Source organism: Bombus huntii, chromosome 2 (genome assembly GCF_024542735.1).
Source record: "Bombus huntii isolate Logan2020A chromosome 2, iyBomHunt1.1, whole genome shotgun sequence".
Lineage (NCBI taxonomy): Eukaryota > Metazoa > Arthropoda > Insecta > Hymenoptera > Apidae > Bombus > Bombus huntii.
Genome location: NC_066239.1, coordinates 10687043 through 10710438, shown reverse-complemented (window position 1 = coordinate 10710438; position 23396 = coordinate 10687043). Strand labels below are relative to the sequence as shown.

The 23396-nt window shown below is 30.9% G+C and overlaps 5 protein-coding genes across 10 annotated transcripts; 3 read left to right on the top strand and 2 right to left on the bottom strand.

The window, feature by feature from the left end:
• Positions 1-6: 6 nt before the first annotated feature.
• On the bottom strand, positions 7-8501 carry LOC126876273 (uncharacterized). 5 transcript variants are annotated; one of them, XM_050639126.1, is made up of 9 exons: positions 7916-8501; positions 7722-7842; positions 2671-3014; positions 2065-2361; positions 1705-1816; positions 1009-1579; positions 639-823; positions 376-561; positions 7-305 (listed from the first exon to the last, which is right to left on the bottom strand). In XM_050639126.1, exons 1-9 carry the CDS (start codon positions 8044-8046, stop codon positions 117-119), a joined length of 2136 nt encoding a protein of 711 aa, XP_050495083.1. In that variant the 5' UTR covers positions 8047-8501; the 3' UTR covers positions 7-116. The 5 variants fall into 5 exon arrangements, with proteins under 5 accessions (XP_050495083.1, XP_050495091.1, XP_050495092.1 ...); XM_050639134.1 differs by having other exon boundaries at positions 7722-7832; XM_050639135.1 differs by lacking the exons at positions 7722-7842; positions 7916-8501 and adding exons at positions 3513-3613; positions 5304-5336.
• On the top strand, positions 3607-17142 carry LOC126876461 (sushi, von Willebrand factor type A, EGF and pentraxin domain-containing protein 1-like). Its single transcript, XM_050639316.1, has 32 exons — positions 3607-5025; positions 5307-5594; positions 5848-6103; positions 6375-6572; positions 7099-7263; positions 8471-8653; positions 8809-9021; positions 9286-9486; positions 9594-9842; positions 10030-10278; positions 10375-10590; positions 10759-10853; positions 10931-11246; positions 11348-11560; positions 11639-11800; positions 11922-12218; positions 12295-12437; positions 12517-12616; positions 12713-12926; positions 13010-13167; positions 13285-13373; positions 13445-13554; positions 13631-13803; positions 13927-14141; positions 14221-14428; positions 14637-14810; positions 14916-15007; positions 15071-15207; positions 15296-16208; positions 16280-16433; positions 16499-16687; positions 16753-17142. Exons 1-32 carry the CDS (start codon positions 4726-4728, stop codon positions 16920-16922), a joined length of 6840 nt encoding a protein of 2279 aa, XP_050495273.1. The 5' UTR covers positions 3607-4725; the 3' UTR covers positions 16923-17142.
• LOC126876428 (mesencephalic astrocyte-derived neurotrophic factor homolog) lies at positions 16790-19321 on the bottom strand. Of its 2 annotated transcripts, XM_050639295.1 has the most exons (6): positions 19154-19321; positions 18649-18747; positions 18451-18575; positions 18213-18354; positions 17904-18110; positions 16790-16842 (listed from the first exon to the last, which is right to left on the bottom strand). In XM_050639295.1, exons 2-5 carry the CDS (start codon positions 18731-18733, stop codon positions 17935-17937), a joined length of 528 nt encoding a protein of 175 aa, XP_050495252.1. In that variant the 5' UTR covers positions 18734-18747; positions 19154-19321; the 3' UTR covers positions 16790-16842; positions 17904-17934. The 2 variants fall into 2 exon arrangements, with proteins under 2 accessions (XP_050495252.1, XP_050495248.1); XM_050639291.1 differs by lacking the exon at positions 16790-16842 and having other exon boundaries at positions 17397-18110.
• Positions 19322-19440: 119 nt separating this feature from the next.
• On the top strand, positions 19441-20835 carry LOC126876374 (lethal(2)neighbour of Tid protein). The gene has a single exon (XM_050639232.1). It carries the CDS (start codon positions 19501-19503, stop codon positions 20809-20811), a length of 1311 nt encoding a protein of 436 aa, XP_050495189.1. The 5' UTR covers positions 19441-19500; the 3' UTR covers positions 20812-20835.
• Positions 20836-21064: 229 nt separating this feature from the next.
• On the top strand, positions 21065-23383 carry LOC126876380 (zinc finger protein 277). The gene is made up of 8 exons (XM_050639243.1): positions 21065-21564; positions 21655-21877; positions 21965-22142; positions 22217-22419; positions 22485-22647; positions 22728-22940; positions 23015-23157; positions 23237-23383. Exons 1-8 carry the CDS (start codon positions 21552-21554, stop codon positions 23355-23357), a joined length of 1257 nt encoding a protein of 418 aa, XP_050495200.1. The 5' UTR covers positions 21065-21551; the 3' UTR covers positions 23358-23383.
• The last annotated feature ends 13 nt before the right edge of the window (positions 23384-23396 follow it).

The following is a 23396-nucleotide window of genomic DNA, read 5'->3' as shown; positions in this document are numbered from 1 at the left end:
ACGATGTATAAATAAGAGATTCATTTCCGTTTCTATTTTACAACTATACAACTTTATGATTATTTGTGTAGACATGTTTTTACGATACTCTATTTGTCATAAGTGTGATTGATTTGTCAAATGATATAGTAAATCCATGTTGATAATTTATTATAATGCTCGATTAATCTTCGTTGCATAAAATCATCCAAATCATTGTTATTTGTAATATTCATGTCTGAATCAGTTGAATCGATATCGCTTGGTTTTAATACACTGCTTTCATTATCGAAAGCATCATTAGTATTACTTTCTGTATCCTCTGCCTAGAATATTTTATAAAACTTTAATTGTAAATGAAAAATGCTCTGAAAAAGAATTTTTAAGTATCATTACCGTAGCGTAGTCGTAATCTGTATACTCTGTATTTTCGTCTTTATTATTGAGTTCATCTCCGTCGATAGTTTGCCAATAATCTGCTATTTCTCCATATACTCCTGGGCTCTCGTCTACACTGTGCACGAATTGAGCCAACGTTTTATCGTCTAATATCGTTGATTCTGACCTTTTTAATGCTGCTGGCTTATCGTTTTCAACGATTAAAACGGGTCCAATATATTGTTAGAAGAAACTTATTGTATTTACTGTGCATACCATACCTCTTGATCAGAAGTTGTACTTTTACTATTAAAATGATCATGATAATCAGGACTTCCTGTTTTTAGAACTAAGTGCGTATATTTTTTAAATGTTCCATTTTCTTCATGTAAATGCGGAGCGTATAATATAATACGTAAAGGCATATTCTCGTCGTTTGGACTTTGTGGCTCATTATTCTTACTTACTGTTAATTAACGTGAGAAATAAAGATTTGTGAAAAGAAAAAATGATATGTTTTATATATCTTGTGTACTATATAAGTTATATATATTTTAATATAAGCAAATAAAAAGCGAATTCAATATTGAAAATTAAAAATATAATATTGAAAATTCAATATCAATTATGATGATATTTGATATTTAATACCTTCTTGTTCTTTCATTTTCACATCTTCCAAACTAATATTTGATTCAATTTGAAGGTCTTCGTGATTTCTTGTTAAATCAGTATTTGAATCGTTACTCGTGGAAAAGTTGTTATTACCATTTACGTGCTTATTGGAAAAGATGCAATCTTGCTCTTCACTGTATACTTCGGTCGTCGCGAAGTTTGATATTATAGTCGGTATCTGAGTTTGTTCTTGTTCCAATGGTATTTCAGAAGTTATTTCAATATTCTTATCGGTAAAAAGAATGTTGTCTCGTACATTGTCATCGTTTTTCATATTTTCTGTAGTCCGTACCGTTGACGACTCAGTTGTGATATCATAAACCCTACTTCCATTATTGCTTGGATTAAAAGGAACGACGGTACTGGTATTTTTATCATCTTCAATTTCTTTTAATTCCTCTGAGGATATATTGCTAGTCTTTAAATCGGTAAATACTCTTTCTGTACGCGTATCAAGATTTTTATCTATCTTTATTTCATCTGAATTGATAGCTTTTAAAAGGTATTCCTCGTATTCCACTGAATCGCGTGCTATCGTTGATTGTTCCTATTTAGCAAATAAATAATTTTTTTATATATATTTGCGCATTCTTTTTACGACTAGATTAGATTAAAGATTAAACAAAAAAAATCCCGATATTATTATTGGAAAATTTATCGAATTCTGCTTACATGGCAAGGACCACACGGATCATCGTTGTACGTGGAAAGAATGGCCGCTTTAACGTAAGGGAAGTATAGTATACTCCAGGGTACTATGATCTGATAAGTTACTTTACCGCAGCTGTAATAACATTTTATTGAAATTATTGACATTTAATTCATATTTTAATAAAATTGTAAAAGCAAGATGAATTTTTCAAGTAGTTATTTTTTTAAACATATTTCTATCTTAGTAAAAGCTAATTTAGTTTTGTATTTCAACAAATATTTTTTTCTTCCGTGAGATTATGAGGTGAGTTAATATCAAAGAAATCGTGTTCTACCTAACAAAATTTCTACGATTGTAAATTGATCGTATTAAATGCTCACCGATCGATAATGATTACTTCGTCTTTCGATGCATGAAAACTTTTCCAGATACCCAACTCGGAAGTGTCTTGAAGAAAAATTATGTCCTTTTTCTTGTTCTCAACGTCAGCGAACAACGATTCTTCTAAGTCGAAGAAGTACTCGGACTCCTGTATATTTTTAGATATTTCCCTCCACGCTTTTATCTCTATATTGTTCTCCGTGCTGTCTTCCGGCAAATCTGACGGCGGCGTCACCATGAAGAACAAGATATTCGAAAAACCGGACTTGTCTAATCGCTTCTTCAATAATCCCAACCTTGTACCAAATGATTTTTACAAGTGTCACTTCAACGAACTTTACATTTAACTCGTGTCTCTTAAAAATTTCAGAATCAGATTTGAAACTAAATTGAACTAAGTCTGCGCAAAGTACGACTTATTAGAAGTTATTAAACGAAGAATTAAACAAATCAAAAATAGTAAGATTTAAAACGTGAATAAACGAACGTGAAATTTCATGTGAGTACGAATACAAATTATTGACCATTAGACGCATCTAATCTATAATAATAAGTGTTACTAAAACTATCGACAGAACATACTGATCATTCCATCAACATCTTACATGATTGCTTGCCTGTAGCTGTAGTACCAGGAGGGATCCAAAAACGCGAACACGTTCACGTGTCCCAACTGTTCCTTCCGGAGATTCGTGGCACGACATTGCTCGATTTGTCCTCGATTCTCTCGTGGTTCCTTCGATTGGCGGAAATGACGGGGGATATCCAACAACCGGAGGACTCTATCCTTCTCGTAAGCTCCGCAACTTCCGACTATCATCATCATCATCATCATCATTACAGTGATCACAATCGAGATCGACATAATTATTCGTTCACTTTCTTCCACAGAACCGTGTCCAGGAATCTTTGACGAGCCAGAAATCGTCGGAGAAGATCGTTTCATCGACTACCAAAAATAGAACGAGATGTATTCATGCAGAAGTGAAATGTCGATAATTATGTCGTAACACTTGGAAATCCGTGTAAACAACGCAAAATTGGTAACCGGGGGGGGGGGAGTTAGTTTCGCTTGTCTTTAGAGGATGCTCGTTATCTGAGGCGCGATAAAATAATGGAAAATGTGACAATGAAGCCGCGAAAACACCGAGTACTTTAAATCATTGTACGATCGTTGCCGGTCGATGTGCGCGCGTGGCTTCTCGCGATATATCCCAGCCAGAAAAATCAATTTACGTCGCATTGATGCGATATGTATGCGGGTCACACGGAAACTGTAAGCCTTTTTCTGACCTCACATGCTGCTGCCGCGGTCCACCGTTCAACATTTCTCCTACACGTGACATAAACATGACACCCTTCCTCGAACGCTATCATAGACACGTTAAGACCGAACTGTGTAACATACGTCGCTTAGAAAATTTTACGCAACATATTCATAGTGTACCTTATCTGTTGCGAGAAATTATTCATCTTTCTCGAATCTTTTTAACATCCTCCAGATTTTTCGAGTTACATTGAGCGACTCTGTCTTCGTTAGAATGTTATCTATTGAAGCGTGAGAAGAAGATCAACGTTAAATAGATATAGTTTAGATGCTTAGAAGAATTATAAAGCGACATTATGATCGTCGTTTATTGGAACGTAAAGATGTTGTACTTTTGACCTTATCGCTAAAGGTAAGTTAAAGCAAATGATTCTGTATCAGAATAATTGACGCTCGTTTTATTGTACATTGTTGCAATTTTATGCATCTCAAATTTAAAGTATCGAAATAATAACTGCACCAGTTCTGATAATGTACATAAAACGAATTTTCTAATATTCTATGGTAGCCCTGCCACTTCAGCTTGCTTGGTAACCTACTTGCGTTATATGTTACATATGTTACATTACGTAATGTTACATGTTAAATGTTACATAATTTGATTGTAAAATATGCAACGCGTGGAATAATACGAATCGATTCAAATAAGATTGCCTGAAAATTGTGCAGAATCGCACGTGATAATATTCGCGGCGCTCTTTTAACGCGATCATGATCTATTTGTTATTTTTGCCACTGTTTGTTCTAATTTACAGCGTTGATTGACATGTAAGGCAGTCCGATTGGATTTGTTAATAAATCGGGCATCCGTCAAGATCACTCGATGAATATGAACACGTGTGCACGGTACAAGTTGAACAGAGAGTCCCTTGTTCTCAACTTTTCAAAGCTCGGACACGATTTAGATGCTCGTTTACAACTAGTAGCAGTTCAGCTTAAAGTATCGACAGTTGATCTTTCGATCTTTTCATTGTGTTCTCGAACATTGCGTTCTCTTAGTAAATCTAGTTAACGATAAAAACAAATCGGTAATTATAATCGATTACTTGTATTACATATATTTGTTATAATTTGATAAATTGTTGTTCTGAGAAATCGAAATACTCTCGCTGTTCCAAATTTATAGCATCAATATTTGGTAAATTAAAAAAGAAGTATACATAGATATTAATTACAATAGTATGATATGTGCAAGCGTCGAAAGAAGAAATTCTGTAAAAAAATTACGAGTAAATTCAAAGCGCTGTATTGATTTTGTCGGCGTAAAAGAATTTAATATTTTTGAAACCCGCGAGATATGTCTTGAAAGATAAATGTTACAAACTTTATGTGAATGTTATTTGCTAACATGATCAGTCCAATCGTGAAAATATGCACGTTAATTTGGTTGTCATTGTGTTTGCTAACTACGATCGCATTTTTCGATGAGATTAGCCGACTCGACATAGGATTGCAGAATTTTAGAGTGTCTGAAAGAAATGAGTTTAATTTCAAAGATAAGAGAAGCACAGATCGGTACGAATTAAATACCAGCTTGAAAAACCAGCTACAGAAACCGTTCAGAGAGAAAGCTGACGCTTTGTCGCGCCTTTTAAAAGCTAACATCGATCGTTTGAGGAACGAGACCGATCAGGTAATGGGAAATTTTACAAATAAACAATGTACATATAAATAATAATGTACTTATTGAAGTTCATAAAGTTTTCTTTGAATTCAAAATTCTAAATAAACATTTGCAAATTTAGGATTGTAATTAAGATTGAATAAAGTTCAATAAATATTAATTAGCGTTAATGAACAATATCTGTTAAATAAAATTCAGAGAATTTAATAAATTTTAAATAGCGCTATTAACGTTAAACTTCTTTCGCAGCGACGAGCAATGATTTTAATTTAACGTAAGATTTTTACCAGGTGGAACTGGTGTTTCTCGTTGACGCTTCAGGATCTGTTGGCTTGAAAAATTTTCACAGCGAATTAAATTTTGTAAAACATCTTTTGGCCGACTTTTCTGTGGAGCCTTCTACGACTACAGTCGCGATCGTAACGTTTGGTGGAAGAAGACACATCAGACGTAACGTAGATCAAATATCTCATACTAGTGACAATAATAACAAGTGTTACTTATTGAATAAGCAATTAAATAATATTAATTACACTGGTGGTGGAACGTACACGCGAGGCGCGCTTTTGGAAGCTCTTGTAAGCTGCCCACTTTCATTTTTTACTAACACTTATCTTACATTCATTCGCTATGAAATAGTTTTAGATATCAGTTTTCGAGTTTACATTATATCTTTTAATAAACTGCAATTTATAACTTTTTATTGTTATAAACTAGATAGAAGATATGATGTTAGAAATTGTTCGCAGATATAAACAGAAACTAAATTCAAGATGATATTAAATTTATAAGATCCAAAAATGTTTTGAAATGTTTAATACAATTTGCTAGAGAATACTCGAGAAGGGTAGAGTGAATGCAAAGAAGGCAGTGTTTCTTATAACCGATGGATTTAGCAATGGGGGCGATCCACGACCTGCGGCGAACCTTCTGAAAACTGCAGGTGCAACGGTATTCACATTCGGAATAAGAACAGGAAACGTTGACGAACTGCACGACATAGCCAGCTCTCCTGGAGACACGTACAGCTATTTCCTCGATAGTTTCGTGGAATTCGAGGCTCTAGTACGACGAGCTTTGCATCGCGGTAAGTATGAAATTTAAACAAATTTGAACAAAAGTTTGAAAAATGAAGTTTTTATCCAAATATTTAATGAATGAATTGATATTTGGTAAAATATTTATCGGAATGTTTAATACATTGATCTTTAAGAAAATCTTAAAGATAATTTGCAATCTATCGTATACAATAAACAAACAAAGAAACAATGAACTCGATAAGACACGATTGTTTATTTATGCAAATGAACGTAAAGTACTTTATCTAATGTGAGCTCGCCCCGTTTCCGCTGTTACAGATTTGAAAGCAGGCAAATACGTACCAGTGACGTATCCAGATAATTGTAATCTCTTATGCAGAAATATCAGCGAAGTCGGAAACGAACGAAATTGCTGCGATAATTTCGCAACCTGCGCCTGCGGCACTGTGACCGGACATTACGCTTGCATTTGCCCCGCGGGATATTTTGGCTCTGGTTTTCAGGGTTCTTGTCACCGTAAGTTTATCGATAATAGAAATTTCTCTATATTTATGCGATATCTTTTCCTCGATGAAGACAATCTCAATTTTCATTACGTTATATTATCTATAATTGCTGTATCATCACAGAACTAGTGAATCAATGATATTGAAATAATAGTTTTCCACGATATGCATACGTATAACATTAATGATTACTCTGATATTCTGAAATAAAAATTAGATAAATAAATAAATTCGAACTGTAGGTATATTACTATATAATATATCTCTAAATTATAGAATATAAATGGTATTGATGCTAAGCAATTAAATAGCAATAATGAATTAACAATAGCAAGTTAAATTTAGGAAATACGACGACTGCACCTATCTATGAGTTCTGAGAAACAACAAATCACCATTGGATCGATAATCTTATTAAAATAATGGAATAGAATAATAGAATAATTAAATGATAGATTTTGCTATTTGGTAGACGTATAATACTCGCAACGCTCTTACAAGTTTCATTTAACGAGCTTAATTTAATCTTTCTTCAGCTTGCCCAAATGGAACGTACGCATCTGGAGAAATCTCCGGTGATCTGACGTCGATGTGCATATCATGCCCTGACGCGAATCAGGTGACTATTAAAGTACCTGCAACTTCCATCGAGGATTGCGTTTGCGCTTTCGGATTCACCACGGACGGAAATAAATGCGAAGGTAATCGAAGATGCAATTAAATTGCTTGAAACTTTATCGTTCTCTTTATTTAAATATTCGTCTTGTATTCTACCAAATATACCCTATGCCTACTGGAAGAGCAGGCATATTTCCAAATAATGGCGTTATTTCTTTAAGAGGATCGGGATATTGCGGTCTATAAGCTCCATATATTTCCAATTGAAATTTTGGTTTCGATGCGAGCCAACCGTACTATGAAAAAAATACACGTTTTGAAATGTTAATTTAATTAATACTCACTCAAAATGATTAAGCGTGTATTTTTCGTTTAATTAGAGAGTCATAGTATATTTAAGATTTAAATTACAAAATATTTTAGAAGTACCAAAGTTTAGAAGTTTAAAGAAATTTTTATAACATCGTAGCGGCAACAAAATAATTTTGTAATTATTACCTGATTATGATAAGGTAATGAAAATTAAAATTTTTATTAATACCTCGCCACTAGTAGTAATCGGAGCTGGCAAACAAGTTTTTCCCTCTTTTCGCTCGAACGTTTCCGTGGCAATAACCGTTTGCTTTTCTTCGCACAATTTCTCTAATTCTTTCTGTAATTTCCTTCAAAATCGATCGTTAACAAGAATTCCTTATTAGTGGCTACGAATCTTAATAATAAATTTTATATACATACTTGTGTTCATCTAATAACCATTCATACTTCTGAAACCATTTTATACGTAAGCGGTTTCTCTTGTGAATTTCCTCGGTTAAATTTTTATAGGTTGCTACAAAATCGTGAGGCTTTTTGGACCGTGGATCCATTATTTTTACTTTTCTTCTTAATGTAAATGAATGCCTAAATTCTTTAAAAGTTGTCCAAAAATATTATGCTCGTTTACAGTGAAGTTTGAAATGATAGAATTATTGAAACAAGATTGCGAAGAACTTCGTCCGTATTTCAAAAGCAAAAGAAGGCAATTACGTTAAATCTGCTATTCCTAACTATTTCATGTCGTATCTATCGCTAGTTCATTAGTCATTAATGACAGAATTTGATAATTAAATTTCGTATAATAGTTGAGATTTAAGTTTCTTAGATAAGGTAAAGTATCTTTTTGTGATTCCATGATATCCTAATGGTTCTATTATTCTTTCCAGCCTTTATTACAAACAAATCTTCAAAACAAATACTTCAACAGCATTTCTTTCGCATTTCAAATATTCAATCGTTCTTCTTATTTCATAGTTATAACATGTCCTCGGTTAAGAGTACCGGAAAATGGATATTTGGTAAAAGCAAGCGCATGCAGCAACGTCGTTCACGCAGCTTGTGGCATAAGATGCAGAATCGGTTTCTACCTGACGGGTGATAGTATTCGACTTTGCGGAAAAGACGGTAACTGGTCCGGGAACGAACCGAAATGTTTGCGTGAGTCTCGTTACACATCCCTATTGAACGTAATTGGTTCGATTGCGATATACATAAACGATACTGAAAAATTTACATATTTGAAGCTTTTTTACTCGTTTATGAAACCTTTTCTTTTTCAACTCGTCATTCGTATCTTACGATTGCTGAAACAGTGAAAACCTGTCCGGCACTTCGAGTCCCTGCACATGGACGAATGCGCTGTCAAAACGACGAGGACCAACATTTGAGCACAGAAGATACGACAATGTATCCAATCGACTCTCGTTGTCAATTCAGATGCGAAACCGGTTATCAACTTCGTGGAAGTAAAGTTCGCAATTGTCTACCTTTGTCGCAATGGGACGGTCTCAAAGCTATGTGTACAGGTAAATTTTGCAATCTTTCTTAACATTAATATAAGCAAAGCATTAATATGAGTAAAGATAATTCTAAATTATAGTATGATATATTTGATTGATGATATACATAGAATGGATGGAAGCTTTAATAAATACAGTTACAAGATTAATAAATATGATAAAGATCACCTTTACCTTCATTTTTCCCTTGAGTTCTTTGTTAGTCTTTTTTTATAAATACTTGAATTCTACTTCCTTACTTAATTACACATGTGTATATATCATTCATAGCGATAAAATGTGAACCTCTGAAACAAGTTGCGAATGGACAAATTTCGCCTGAAAATTGTTCGGGACCGGAGAAGCTACCGTTTGGGACCAACTGCACTATAACGTGTAAAAAGGGTTTCGTACTTGAGGGTCCACGTTCCAGACATTGTAGCGGCCGTTCTGGAGTCTGGTCGCAACGTAGAACTGTTAATCGATGCATAGGTAATGTAACATCCAAAATTTATGAATTTCAATTCTTGTGATTTTTCAAGTTATCGCACTAATTTATTTATTTTGTTTCTTCTTTCTTCTGTTTTTTTTTTTCAAAGATAAAACACCACCTTCGATAATCTGTCCACCTGATGTTATCACTGAGAGCCTTCCAGGGAAGAAATATGCCAGTGTAAGTTGGACAGTACCGAACGTGACTGACAATGTGGATAGATCACCTGTGTTATGGAGTAAACCATACATTACTTTCCCTTGGAAAGTAAAGATTGGGACACGCACAGTAATGTATGTGACACAAGATTCATCTGGAAATAGAGCTAGATGTAAATTTAAAGTTAAAGTTCTTGGTAAGTTAATTTCATTCACATAAGTCGTATCCTAACTCTAAATCCTCTCTTGGAACCTTGTCTATTTAGTAGGCAATAGGCCTATATAATAGCAGTGACTATAGTATAAATATATTGCGACTATAAGATGATTATTTGTATTGCGCTACAATAATTTTGCTTAAATATTGGAATATAATTTTTCAAGATAAAGAACCACCAATGGTCGAGCATTGCGTAGATCCTCCGATACTTTACACCGATAATAGAATCGGAATAAGTAACGTGACTTGGGACGAACCTGGTTTTCACGACAATTCCAAAACTCCTGTACAAGTAGAACAAAATTATCTTCCTGGAGAAAACACGTTTCCTATCGGGTTAACGCAAATAGTGTACAATGCCATCGACAAGTACGATAATAAGGTGTCTTGCGTGTTAAACATAACTATAAAAGGTGCCACGTTAACATGATTAGCTTGTACTTCATAAAATAATATATCGTATAATTTAATTAATTATAAATAAACAAGTTTTAATTTTTATCGGTTAGATGCTTGTAAGGAGATCCCAAAAGTGTTGAACGGTTACTCCAAGTGCAGTGCACCATCAACGAACGAGACGAACGAGTGCACTATAACTTGCGAAGAGGGATATGGATTCGCGTCTGAAGAACCAAATGTTGGAATCGTGGAAAATATATTGCTATTAAAATGTAACGGAAACACGTCAAATTGGCTTGAAGAAAATTACATTCCTGATTGCTCGGGTTTGTTAAATGTGACAATTTCTTTGTTTGATTTAACAGATATGATATAATTTATAAATCTTCAAATAAATCATATCGAGGATTTACAATTTTAATACAAAAATAATCAGATATAAGAGATAATGTAAATTCTTTTTTTTTATCTTTTTTCTTGTTATCGTTGTATAGAGTCTACAATTCCAAAAAGTGCATCTCAAGAAGGAAGTATTATATTAGAAGGAAACGCAACAAATATATGTGACAACCAAACGACACTCCGTGAAGTAAGTATTTGTCAATTTTTTGTTTATCAACTTTATAATTTCTCATATAAAATCATTTTCATTATAATGTAATTTAGCTGAGCAAATATATTACCGCCGATTTAACGTCGATATTGCTCGACATTTGTGGAAACGATATCGAATGCGATCTCATTACCTTCGATCCTGAATGCGAGGAGATTCTTCCATCCTCGAATACAGTGTATTCCAGTGTAATAAGAAAACGAAGAGAACTTAACTACAATGATACTTCTAAATTATTTATAACTAATATAATGACAACGAATGGTATTAACTTAAAATCAAAACGAAACGTTAAAATAAATGATAATAGAAGTAAAACGAAATTGAGGAAGAAGAAAGAAAAAATTGAATTGAAGTTCAAATTTTTAGGTAATCTGGCGATCGATAAAATTTTAATAAAGGAACATGTATAAACGTAAATATGAAACAAATCTTCAACATTTACGTATATAAAATATTATTTAATGTAGGAAGAATAATCGATGAGCACCTTCACAATCCACGAGAAGGAATCGAGAAATTGCGGCAAAAGCTCGAGTCGTTGTCAAAATCTGGGAAATTGAACTTATTCGACAACAGAACAAATCAAGAAATCGCGAAACTCGCGTTAAACTTGCATCTTATTTTTAAAAATTTTGAGGAAATCTGCAATCCAGGAAGCATCTTAAAAAGACATACTTGCGGTAAATATAATTCAATGAGTTTCCTCTGATCTATTAGGAATTATTAATGTTCTATAATCGAGTTTATTTAAATTTTAGTCAAGTGTCCAGTGGGAACCTTCTTCAATTCCTCGACCAAACGATGTCAATCGTGTTCCCTTGGAGAATATCAAAACGTAAGTGGATCATTGAACTGCAAACGTTGCCCTGAATACACTTCGACGAAAAAAATGCACTCAAAATCTCTACAAGATTGTATACGTAAGTACTTTATAAACAAATCCTTCTCTCAATATCAATTCACTTTTATTATTCGTTTTCTCCACTTTTATAAAAACTATTTCTCTATAAAGGTAATATTTGTATATATTTTTTTATTTAGACTTATGCAAATCAGGATACTATTCTCAAAAGAAGCGTTATCAGAACATACGATTAGCTCTCGAACCTTGCCTAATGTGCGACATTGGATTTTATCAACCAGAATATGGTCAAACTCATTGTCTTTCGTGTCCACCTGACACTACTACTAGAAATCATGGATCTAAAAGTATAAACGAATGTCTACCTCTTTACAAAATCGAAACTAATATCTGTGATATAGAATCGTGTTTCAATAGTGGGCAATGTATACAAGAAGAAGACAGTTTTAGTTGCGAATGTCCTGACTATTATGTCGGTAATTATTTAATTTATTTTTACTTCATTCATGGTACGAAATAAGAAATATTATTATACATAAAACTACTGATTAGGCTCTAAATGTGAAACATTCCAAAATCCGTGTGATTCTTCACCATGTTTGAACGAAGGAATATGTAATATTCAAAGTTTAACGAACAATACTATAGGATATTCTTGTACGTGCAGAAATGGATATTCAGGTAGCAACTGTGAGGTAAAGCAATTATTATCTATTCAAATAACCAGAGTATCATTAGAAATAAATTAATTAATAATTAAAATAAAATACATAGCTATACATTGACGAATGTACCATTAATCCCTGTCGAAACAATGGCACATGTGTGAGTACAGAGAATGATTATGCCTGCGAGTGCAAAAGTGGTTTCGAAGGTATATTTGCAAACTATGATAGAATAATTATTATTAAGTGATTAATTTTTAAGAAATATATCAATGAATAATAATTAAAATATATTAATAAATTAGGAGAATTTTGTGAAATCGCTGTGGATCATTGCGATCCTTCACCTTGCATGGAGGGATCTACTTGTCGCAATGTTAACGACACTTGGAAATGTTTCTGCAGACCTGGTTTTCTCGGTCGCTATTGTAATTTATTGCCTTGTGATTGGTTACCGTGTAACGAAAACTCATATTGTATAAATATTGAAGAAGAGAATGCAACAATAATGAGTTATAGGTGACCAAAATAAGAATATAGACACATGTATATATGGGATTGTACAGTCAATAATAAAAAATAAAAAATTTCTTGATTATCAGGTGCGTCTGTATAGATGGTTATACCGGAGAAAATTGCGCTATAGAGCTGAATTATTGCGAGAGCAATCCATGTTTGAACAATGGAAAATGCACAAATAATATTCTCAATTACACATGCACGTGTCCTATGTTATTCACAGGACGTCATTGCGAGACTGGAAAGTATAGTCTTAATGAATATTCATTTTTATACAAATAAAAATAATCTTGCGTATTAAAAAGCTTTTTCTACTAATTGATAATTTCTTCTTGAATAATTTATCGTGTCTTTATAGAATTATTCTCCGATTATACGATACGCTTTAGTAAATCGGGAACCACAGATTATATCAGTATGAAAGGTCCTACGATAAATCTTTCCAAGGTAGTAAATGATATTAAACGATGTAACAAAGAGAAATAAATAACTTATTTTTATTTTATCATCAATTTTAGTTAACTACGTGTTTGTGGCTACAATCGAAAGATACGTTTAATTACGGCACTGTGTTGTCGTACGCTACACGTTATTACGATAATGCATTCACTTTGACAGATTATAACGGGTAATGAAATATCCTTCTTAATAAAAATTTAGGAAGTATTTGACTCACATGAAATATTATTGTCTTGATTTTGTAGGCTGGTAATATATCTCAATGGCGAGAAAGTAATAACCGATATTAAAGTAAACGATGGTCATTGGCATTTCGTTTGTTTCACCTGGGAATCAGAGAATGGCTCTTGGAATATTTTTATCGACGGCCTTTTGAGAGACAATGGCATCTACTTATCGAAAGGAAGTTCCATTCAAGGTACCAAACGTTAAAGGATAATACTGTCTAATATTCTGTAAAAAGATAATATTGAAATGAAAGAGATTTCCTACCAAAAGTATATTATATTAAAATAGAAAAACTAATGCTTCTTCCAATTAGGAAATGGAACTTTTGTAATTGGACAAGAACAAGATCGCGTTGGAGGAGGATTTTCGGAGTTAGAATCGTTTTTAGGAAAACTAACATTATTAGATATTTGGAGCACAGTCTTGGCAGCCAAAGATATCAAACATTTATTCAACACCTGTGAAAAATACCACGGTAATGTAATTGCATGGGCACAAATGCAAGAACACGTGCACGGTGACGTTGCGGTAATTATTCCTTAATATAGATGATTGTACTTTTATTACAATTCTATGATCAATTTTTTATTGTTCCTGATATCCTTAGATATTAAGCACTCCATTTTGCCGTGGCTGTCCTTTACCCGTAGTACCATTTAAAGGTAACATAAACGTCAGCGGAGATGCATCAAACATTACATATCATTGCGACAGTGGTTACGTGGTGCGATTTCATGGTAGGGAATACCGATCTTTGACAGTGAAATGTCTTAAGCAAGGACAGTGGGAAGGATATTACACACCCGTTTGCGCAAGTGAGTTGCAATACTTTGTAATGTTATACTTATATGATTAATCATCTTCCTCTGGATAAATCATGAAATATTAAATATAAAAGAACATTTTCTTCATCTGAAAATAATAGTTGATTTTGTATAAATTGAAAGTTTATGAAATTCTGTATAATTACGTAATTCTCGAATAGAATACTTTTCGACCTTAACAATTTGTGCCTCATTTAAGGAAGAAGATGCGGATTTCCGGGATACTTCCCTCGAGGTCGTATACAAGGCAGATCGTATCTATTCGGAGATGAAATATATTATTCTTGTTTGATCGGTTATGAACTTCGAGGAAACCCTCGTAGAATTTGTAATGCCAATGGAAAATGGAGCGGATTACCTCCAGTTTGTATAGGTAAAGATTGTAGACTTTCGAGACAATACATATTAATCTCATAGAAGTAAAATATTAATATTCATTAATTATTTGCTTTTAATTCTTAACAATTATCTATAACAGGAAAAACATGCAAAAATTTATTGGCTCCAGAGCACGGGGACATCGAGTACGTGATAGAAGAATATGAAAGGGATGATCTTTCCATTCTACAGGTATGATTCATTTACAAATATTGTGTAAAAAATGGAGGAATTTTTATTGAGTATTATTCATAGGTAGGGCAGCAAATCGAATTCAAGTGCGATGTTGGATTTCATATAAAAGGGGAAAAGCTTTTAACGTGTTTGGAATCTGGACAGTGGGACCATGAAAGGCCTTCGTGCTTGCCTTATAAATGTCCACCACCAAAAAGGTAAGAGACATAGTAAAGAAAATTACTATAATTTCATACTACATTATCATAATTTTATAATAAATAGTTTTTTATAATATTTACATAGGATTAATTACGGATACATAATTTCTTCAAATTCGAGAAATCTACACGAAACTTCTGCCAGAAAATTTGATTTACAAGCGATTAATGACACGCTCGAAAAGGACTACGATCTTAACGATATTGTTGGATATTCTTGCTATCCGGGATATAAGTTTGAGGGCAATCATAATTTGTTGAGCGAATTTAAGCTTCAATGTACGGAAAATGGTACTTGGGTTGGATTTGTTCCTGATTGCGTACCTTTAAAGTGTCCGTGGCCCAACATCGTGGATAATGGAAAATTATTGTTTAAAACACAAAACAATGACACCATTGAACTTTTAAGAACAGAAATGGGGTTTAACAATACGAATATAGGAAGTACATCAAGAGACGATGATGTCGGAAGAAATCAAAGTTTAGAAGACCAATTTGCCATTGGTTCTAAAATTCTAATAAAATGCGATGTAGGATACAAATTAGTCGGTGATAACTTTAGAATTTGTACAGACGATGAAGGATGGTCATCCACGTTATCGTCTTGCGAACCTCAAGAATGTCCCATCTTAAGTCATCCACTTTTTCAAATCCTTCGTGAAGAAACAAACTCAAATAACTATACTGCTACTTGGGAAAATGATCAGAATAAAAAATTGGGTGACCAAAGGCCATATAATGGTACTTATAAGAATCTAAAGTATTTTGTAGAAGGTCATACTTATATGAAAAAGATAGTCTTTAGCTGCAACAATGGAGAAATTCAATTGAATAATGCAAACATTCAAGATTCTATTTCTGATTTAACTTGGTTTTGTAATGAGCATGGTAAATGGCAAATAAATGACAATATATTATTAAATGACACCATCAATACACTCTTGGTTAATAATGGAATTGATAGAATTTGTCAGAAATTTATGTGTGATTTGATAACAGTAAGTAATATAATTATTTTCAGAAACAAATATAATTTTTAACTATGAAATTAATGTTAGATTACTATTAGGTTCCAGAATACAGTTACATTATCGAGACAAATTATACAAGAACTGTTAATAGCACTATTTCATTCAGATGTCATCAAGGCTATATTCTTGAAGGCAATGAAAAATCTGTTTGTCTTCCAAATAATACTTGGACTACTATTCCTTTTTGTAAACGTAAGTTCTGTCACAAATATTTTCAAAGATTTTTACTCAAAAGTTTGAACAATCATTTATTTTAGCTGTAATGTGTCAAAAACCACCTAAAGTTGCAAATGCAGTTTTAAAAGAAGATAATATCGAAGCAGTAAACTTTACATTTGGTCATACAATTACTTACGAATGCATACCTGGATACCAAATGCTTGGTCAAGGAAATGTAAGATGTCTTGCAAATGGGAAATGGTCCAGAATATATAGTAGATGTTCAAGTAAGTTCAATATTACATAATATATAATATTGTATCATCCTTTCTTGATTAATTAACATTTATAGGACTTTCGTGTAATAAACCAAAACTTCCATTTGGTGCAACAATTCGTGGTCGTTCTTATTTGTATCAGGATCAATTGACATATGTGTGTCCTAGTGGTAAAAAGCAAGGATTGATTACATGTAAGGCCGACGGACATTGGAGCGATTTACCGAATTGTAATGATAATTAATAAAAAAAACATCAATATAGCTTTATATAATCTTTACATATAAAGATAAAATAATATAGCAAATTTATTTACTAATTTTTTTATTAAATGACCACAATTATTAAATCTTTAAGATTTTATACCTTATCATTTTACATCTCATAAGTATATTTTCATAAAACAATGTTACTGTACAAGAGAGATAATGTTCTATCAATAAATTTCAATGTTACACATCAAATATTCTACGTACTTAACTATAATTGGAAATCAAACTAGAACTAACTTTGACAAATTGTTACTAATGAATCTTTAATACTGAACACTTGACAAATTTCTAATTCTACTATCTAAATTAGATGATAAAATCAAATGTTTTCATGGTCTGAAAAGGTAATGTATTGTTGTATACAATTGTTAAAAAATATTAAGAGAAATATGTTGTAGAAGTTAGGAGTTAGTTATGATTTTTTGATGTAAAAAGAAAAAAATAAGTATGTATAACAACACATTATTGATAATTCATCACAAATACATATCTGTTTATATAGTACATGGTTTCTTGATATAAATAGGATTTATACATGTATAAACGCACAGTATCAGAATAGTTGAGGAAGAGCAATGAAAGATAAAAACATGAAAATAATTTGTTGTATGAAAAATTTGAGTTATTTATATTTGTCTAACGTTGGTGTGATAAAAACGGAGCACCTTTCATGATATTTAATTTGTATTAGCATGGCTATACTAAAAGGAATCATCCTTTCTTAACAAATTTTCACTGCTTAACATTTTTAATTTCTTATGTCCAAGATATTACTGAATTAAATATAATTCAATATTATCAACTGAAATTTAAATGCATATGTATACTGGCTGTTAGAATTACCATAAAGGAATTATACAAAATTACTCTTATACAATCATTCAGAATAAAGAAACATAAATACCATTAATTATTTTGTAAAAAAGAACACCCCAAAGCTTAGCCATACTAACATAATAATTTATCTACAGTGTTGAACACTTTTCAGAGTTCTGAGTTTACATTATGAGAATATTTGGGTTTCAGTTCTTCAATTCGTTTAATAAAATCTGTTTTCTCTATGCAACCATCACATGTTTCATCCCAGTCACTCAAGATTTTCCTCAAATCACGTACTTTAAGCTTTTTTAAATCAACAGTATCAATATCAATTTGTTTCTCTGAAATTAAATGAGAATATCATACATTAAAAATTAGAAAAACAATTTATTTTGATAATTCAAATTATTCATAAACATAGAATTAATTAAAAACGAACATACCATATCTCAAATCACATATTTGAGAATCCTTCTTCTTCAATTTTTCACATACTTTATTTGCAGGCATAGACCAAGATATAGGTTTACTTAATTCACTTAAAATACCTGTGGCAGATTCTTCCAAACCACCTAAATAATAACACTAACAAAATAAAAAGAAAAATTCAATTAATATAATTATAAATTACTTATTACGTTCTAGTGTTTATAACAACAGTGTATTATTATAAATACTTACGAATCTGTTTTCCTTAGATTTAGTACCTTTACAAAAGTCTTTAAATGCTGCTTCGATTTTTTTTGTATCTTTCTTCACATCTTCACTTAAAGTATTCACAAACCTTTCCACAGTATTTATACATACTAAAATATTATCAAATTTAAAAAAGTGATAAAATTAAATAGTATACAAACAATAAATAAAATATTAATTTACCTTCACATTCATCATTTTTCAAAGCTGTGACAGTATATACCAATCCAAGAATAATAAAGAAAGTTAATAATACTGAACTATTCATTTTGAATATATTTTCTGCAATAATTTTTTAATTTTATACTCTTTATTTTTAAGAAACTATATTATATTACATAAATTAACAAAACAAAAAATTTTGAAGGTTTATATAAAGATTAATAATCGAATAAAAAAAAACTTCTTAAAAACAAATAAATTGAATATATTTAAATTACATACATTAAATATACATACGTATATTAAAGATGGATAAATATACTAATATTATGTTTTTGTTAAACTTCTAATTATATTACCTCTTAAAAGATATCATAAATACAAATTACACTAGAAACTTACGTTTCTTAAATAGAAATAAGATATTAATGAAAATTTAGAAAAAAAAGGATAACAAAAATTAATAAAACAGTGAGTACATTTATGTTTACAAGGTTAACATAAATGATAATGGAACACAACTTACATATTGTTGTGCCGATAAAGTAATTCGTGTATTACGTGGAAAATATCCTTACTAAGTTATAACACAAACACTCTAAAACTTTTAATTCATTCACTTGCTATTGCAACAAAACTTTTAATACAACTACATAAGTTTTATCCACGCTTCACTTTATACTTTATACACGTTGGATTCTGTCAAAAGCCCGGAATCCCAGCTGGCGCATTCTGATTGGCTCTAACATCCTCTGACTCACATTTAACATTACGCTTTGTGATTGGTTGATACGAATTCATAAAAAGATAAAAAAAATTCGCATACAGAGAAGCGAACTTAAAAGAACACGTGTGCTACTTACTTGTAACAATATGGCGCCGCGCAGAGAATTTCGATCTAACCTCAATTCGACAAAAGTATTGAAGAAAAATACCAAGAATTGGTATGAAAATTACTTAGAATGGGGAAAATTAAGTTCCTTATTCACAGATCCCAGAAAATTGTTTTTAATTGGAAGACTGTTTATCATTTTGGAAATCATTCTGAACATATTGATTATCGAAAGGATACCATATACAGAAATCGACTGGAAAGCATATATGCAAGAAGTCGAGGGCTTTTTGAATGGAACGTTGGATTACTCGAAATTGAAAGGTGACACTGGACCATTAGTCTACCCTGCAGGATTTGTTTATATATTTTCTATATTGTACTTCATCACGGAACATGGAACAAAGATAAAAATAGCACAGTATTTCTTTGCAGTTCTTTATATTGTGCTACTCATATTAGTTTTTCGAATTTATACGAAAACTAAGAAAGTTCCTCCGTATGTTTTGATCATTATGTGTTGTACATCTTATAGAGTTCATTCTATATTTACCTTAAGACTTTTTAATGATCCAGTTGCAATGGTGTTGTTATTTGCTAGTCTGAATGCATTTCTAGATGACCAATGGTATTTAGGCAGTATTTTTTATAGTATGGCTGTGTCTGTAAAAATGAATATTTTGCTATTTGCACCAGCACTTCTCATAGCTTACATATGTAATTTAGGAATATTCAAGACAATAATACACTTACTTATATGTGCCTTAATTCAGTTAGTATTAGGTCTTCCTTTTTTACTTAATAATCCATTTGCATATATAAAAGGTGCTTTTAATCTTGGAAGGATTTTTGAGTTTAAATGGACAGTAAATTGGAGGTTTCTACCAGAACATATTTTTGTCCATTCATATTTTCATGTATCATTGTTAATGTTGCATATATTAACTTTAATTTACTGTGCATCAACATGGATAAAATATATGAAGTCGTATGCAAAATTAAAGTATATGGAAAAAAGCTTGCAACCTCAACTAAAAAAGAAAGAGAAAGTAGATATGTCTACGATGAATCAATTATTTATTTTTCCAATGTTTGCTGCAAATTTTATTGGTGTGACTTTTAGTAGATCATTGCATTATCAATTTTACATATGGTATTATCATACATTGCCCTATATTGCATGGTGTACAGACTATAAGACTGTAATAAAATTAACAATTTTGGGCATAATAGAATTATGCTGGAACACTTATCCAAGCACCGTGTTTAGCAGCATTTCATTACATATATGTCATTTGATGTTGTTATTTGGTTTTATGAAACATAAATCTAAAACTGAGAAAGGAAAATAAATAATAAATGATTTTTGTATAATATATATGTCTACTTTTCCTTTTTTACCTTTCTGTGTATTCATCTCATTTTGGATTTGATTAGATATATCAGTTTGTAAGAAATACCCATATCCATAACATTTAAAGAATTATTTTTGTTTTTGTTTTTTTGGTAAAAATATGACTAATATTATATTTTAAATAAAATTAAATTCTCGTACAAAATATACAAATATTGTAATTGTTAATTTCAAAAATATAAATATACATATCTATAAGTAAAAATACTAAAAACATGACTTAATAGTTATACTTCTTTATACTTGACACATTATTAAAATTAATCATAAATATTCAGATTTCTACAGTCTAAGCATTTATCTCGCAGTACTTTGTTGTTTATTTTGTATTTAAATGTTACATTGAAAAAGAACATTCTAATTTTATCCAATAGAAACTTCTCATTTTGACTGAACAACAGAAACATGAGTTCTTTGACAGGACAAAGTACTGTTCAGTAACAAATAGTAATATTCCTCCATACCTTTGTATGTACAATTAATTTATCAGGATATTAAATTTATCTACAAACTTTAAAGAAATATAAATCATATTCTTACTTTCATGGATATGTGTCATGTATCATATATTATATAAAATAAATAATATTTAACCTATTGTATGAAAGAAATTTCTGAAATAAATTTAAATCTTATAAATTATATATTGATTTAAAAGATATTAAAAGTAGAACAGCTATGAATTCGACAGGTATATATTTTATATATTTACATCTTACTTAATTTTATAAATATTTTGCAAATTTTGGAGTAGTATATATTGTATAATATTATGTTGTAGAAAAATATAAAGATTTGTTACCTATAAACAGTGTTTATAATGAAGATGATACTGTATTTAAATCTCAATTTGTTGGACTTGATGATAAACCTTACAATACAAAATGTGTTTTGTGCGATGAAAAATTCGTTCTTCCAAAAAATGAAAAAGAATTGTTGTCTCATTTATTTGAAAAACATCGTCTTGTAATAGGAGATGTTTGGAATATTGCTAGTTTAAAAAGGTTTACTATTGATTTATTTGAAATAATATATTTTATTGTCATTAAAAATTAAATATTCATAAAATAAAAAATTGGTATTGTTTTTAGCTATATACATTATTGGAGTGTGAAATTTAAGGAAGAGCCTTTAACTAAATTCTGTACAACAATGTTAATGGATTGCACCCCTGATGGAGAACCAAGTAAAAATGAAAAATATTATCTACTTTCTGATTGTATTTCAGAAGATAAAACTTTAAGACATGAAATACATCAAGCTAAACTGGTACATTATTAGTCTATAAAACTTTTATATGCATACATAAAATATTACAACATATGAGTTTTCATTGTTTTAAGGAATGGGTTTTATCAGAACAAGCAAGAGAAAGGAAAGATACAAACTTTAATCGTGGTTGCATGTTTTGTAGAACAGAATTTTCAGGTTTACGTATTACGTATATAAAGCACTTAGCCCAAAAACATAATTTATACCTTGGGAAACCAGATAATTTGGTATTCATAGATGAATTTTTAGATAAAATTCAAACAGCTATTGAAAGGTGAGATATACAAACATATATTAATTAAATAGATATTGCTTTGATATCAAATATTTTTCTTTCAGTTTGATATGCATATATTGTGAAAAATTGTTTAAAGATCGTACAGCTTTAAAGGAACATATGCGTAAGAAGTTACACAAAAGGATAAATCCAAATAATAAAGAGTATGATAAATTTTATATAAATAATTACTTGGAACCTGGAAAATCGTGGAGACATAAACAGGTATTTTGATAAATCCTTTAATAACAGTTTTGTTCATAAAAGATGTAAATACATAAATGCATAATTTTCTCTGTATCTAGAATACTCACACTGAAAATGATGTGGTAGGAGATCAAAGCAGTGAAAATGAGGATGAAGATACCTGGTCAGATTGGAATGATGAAGGCATTGGAATATCTTGTTTGTTCTGTACTTACAGTGATAAACATTTCCATCATATTCTTACACATATGAAAGCAGAACATGATTTTGATTTTAAAATTGCATCAAAAGATTTAACATTTTATCAAAAAGTAAGATTAAACAAATAAGATTAAATTAAATAAGGTGTAAAAATTTAAATTGTTAAATTATTATTTTAAAACAGGTAAAAGTAGTTAATTATGTCAGAAGACAAATTCATTTAAAACAATGTGTCTTTTGTGAAATGAAAGTGGATACTGTTTTGGAACACATGAAGGAAGAAAATCATTTTAAGATACCTTCACAAAAAGTGTGGGATCAACCAGAGTTAGTACTTTACATAATATGAAATCATAATTTATTAGATTAATTAAAATTTTTACACATTAATAACACAAAATTTCAGGTATTATTTTCCTATGAATGAAAATGAATCCTTTTTATATAATTTGGATACAAGTAGTACTAGTGATGAAGAAAGTGATATTGAAAATGCTACAGAGACAATGTATGAAACACTTAAATAATAAAGACTTTCTGAAAAATATAAAAAGATATATTTTATT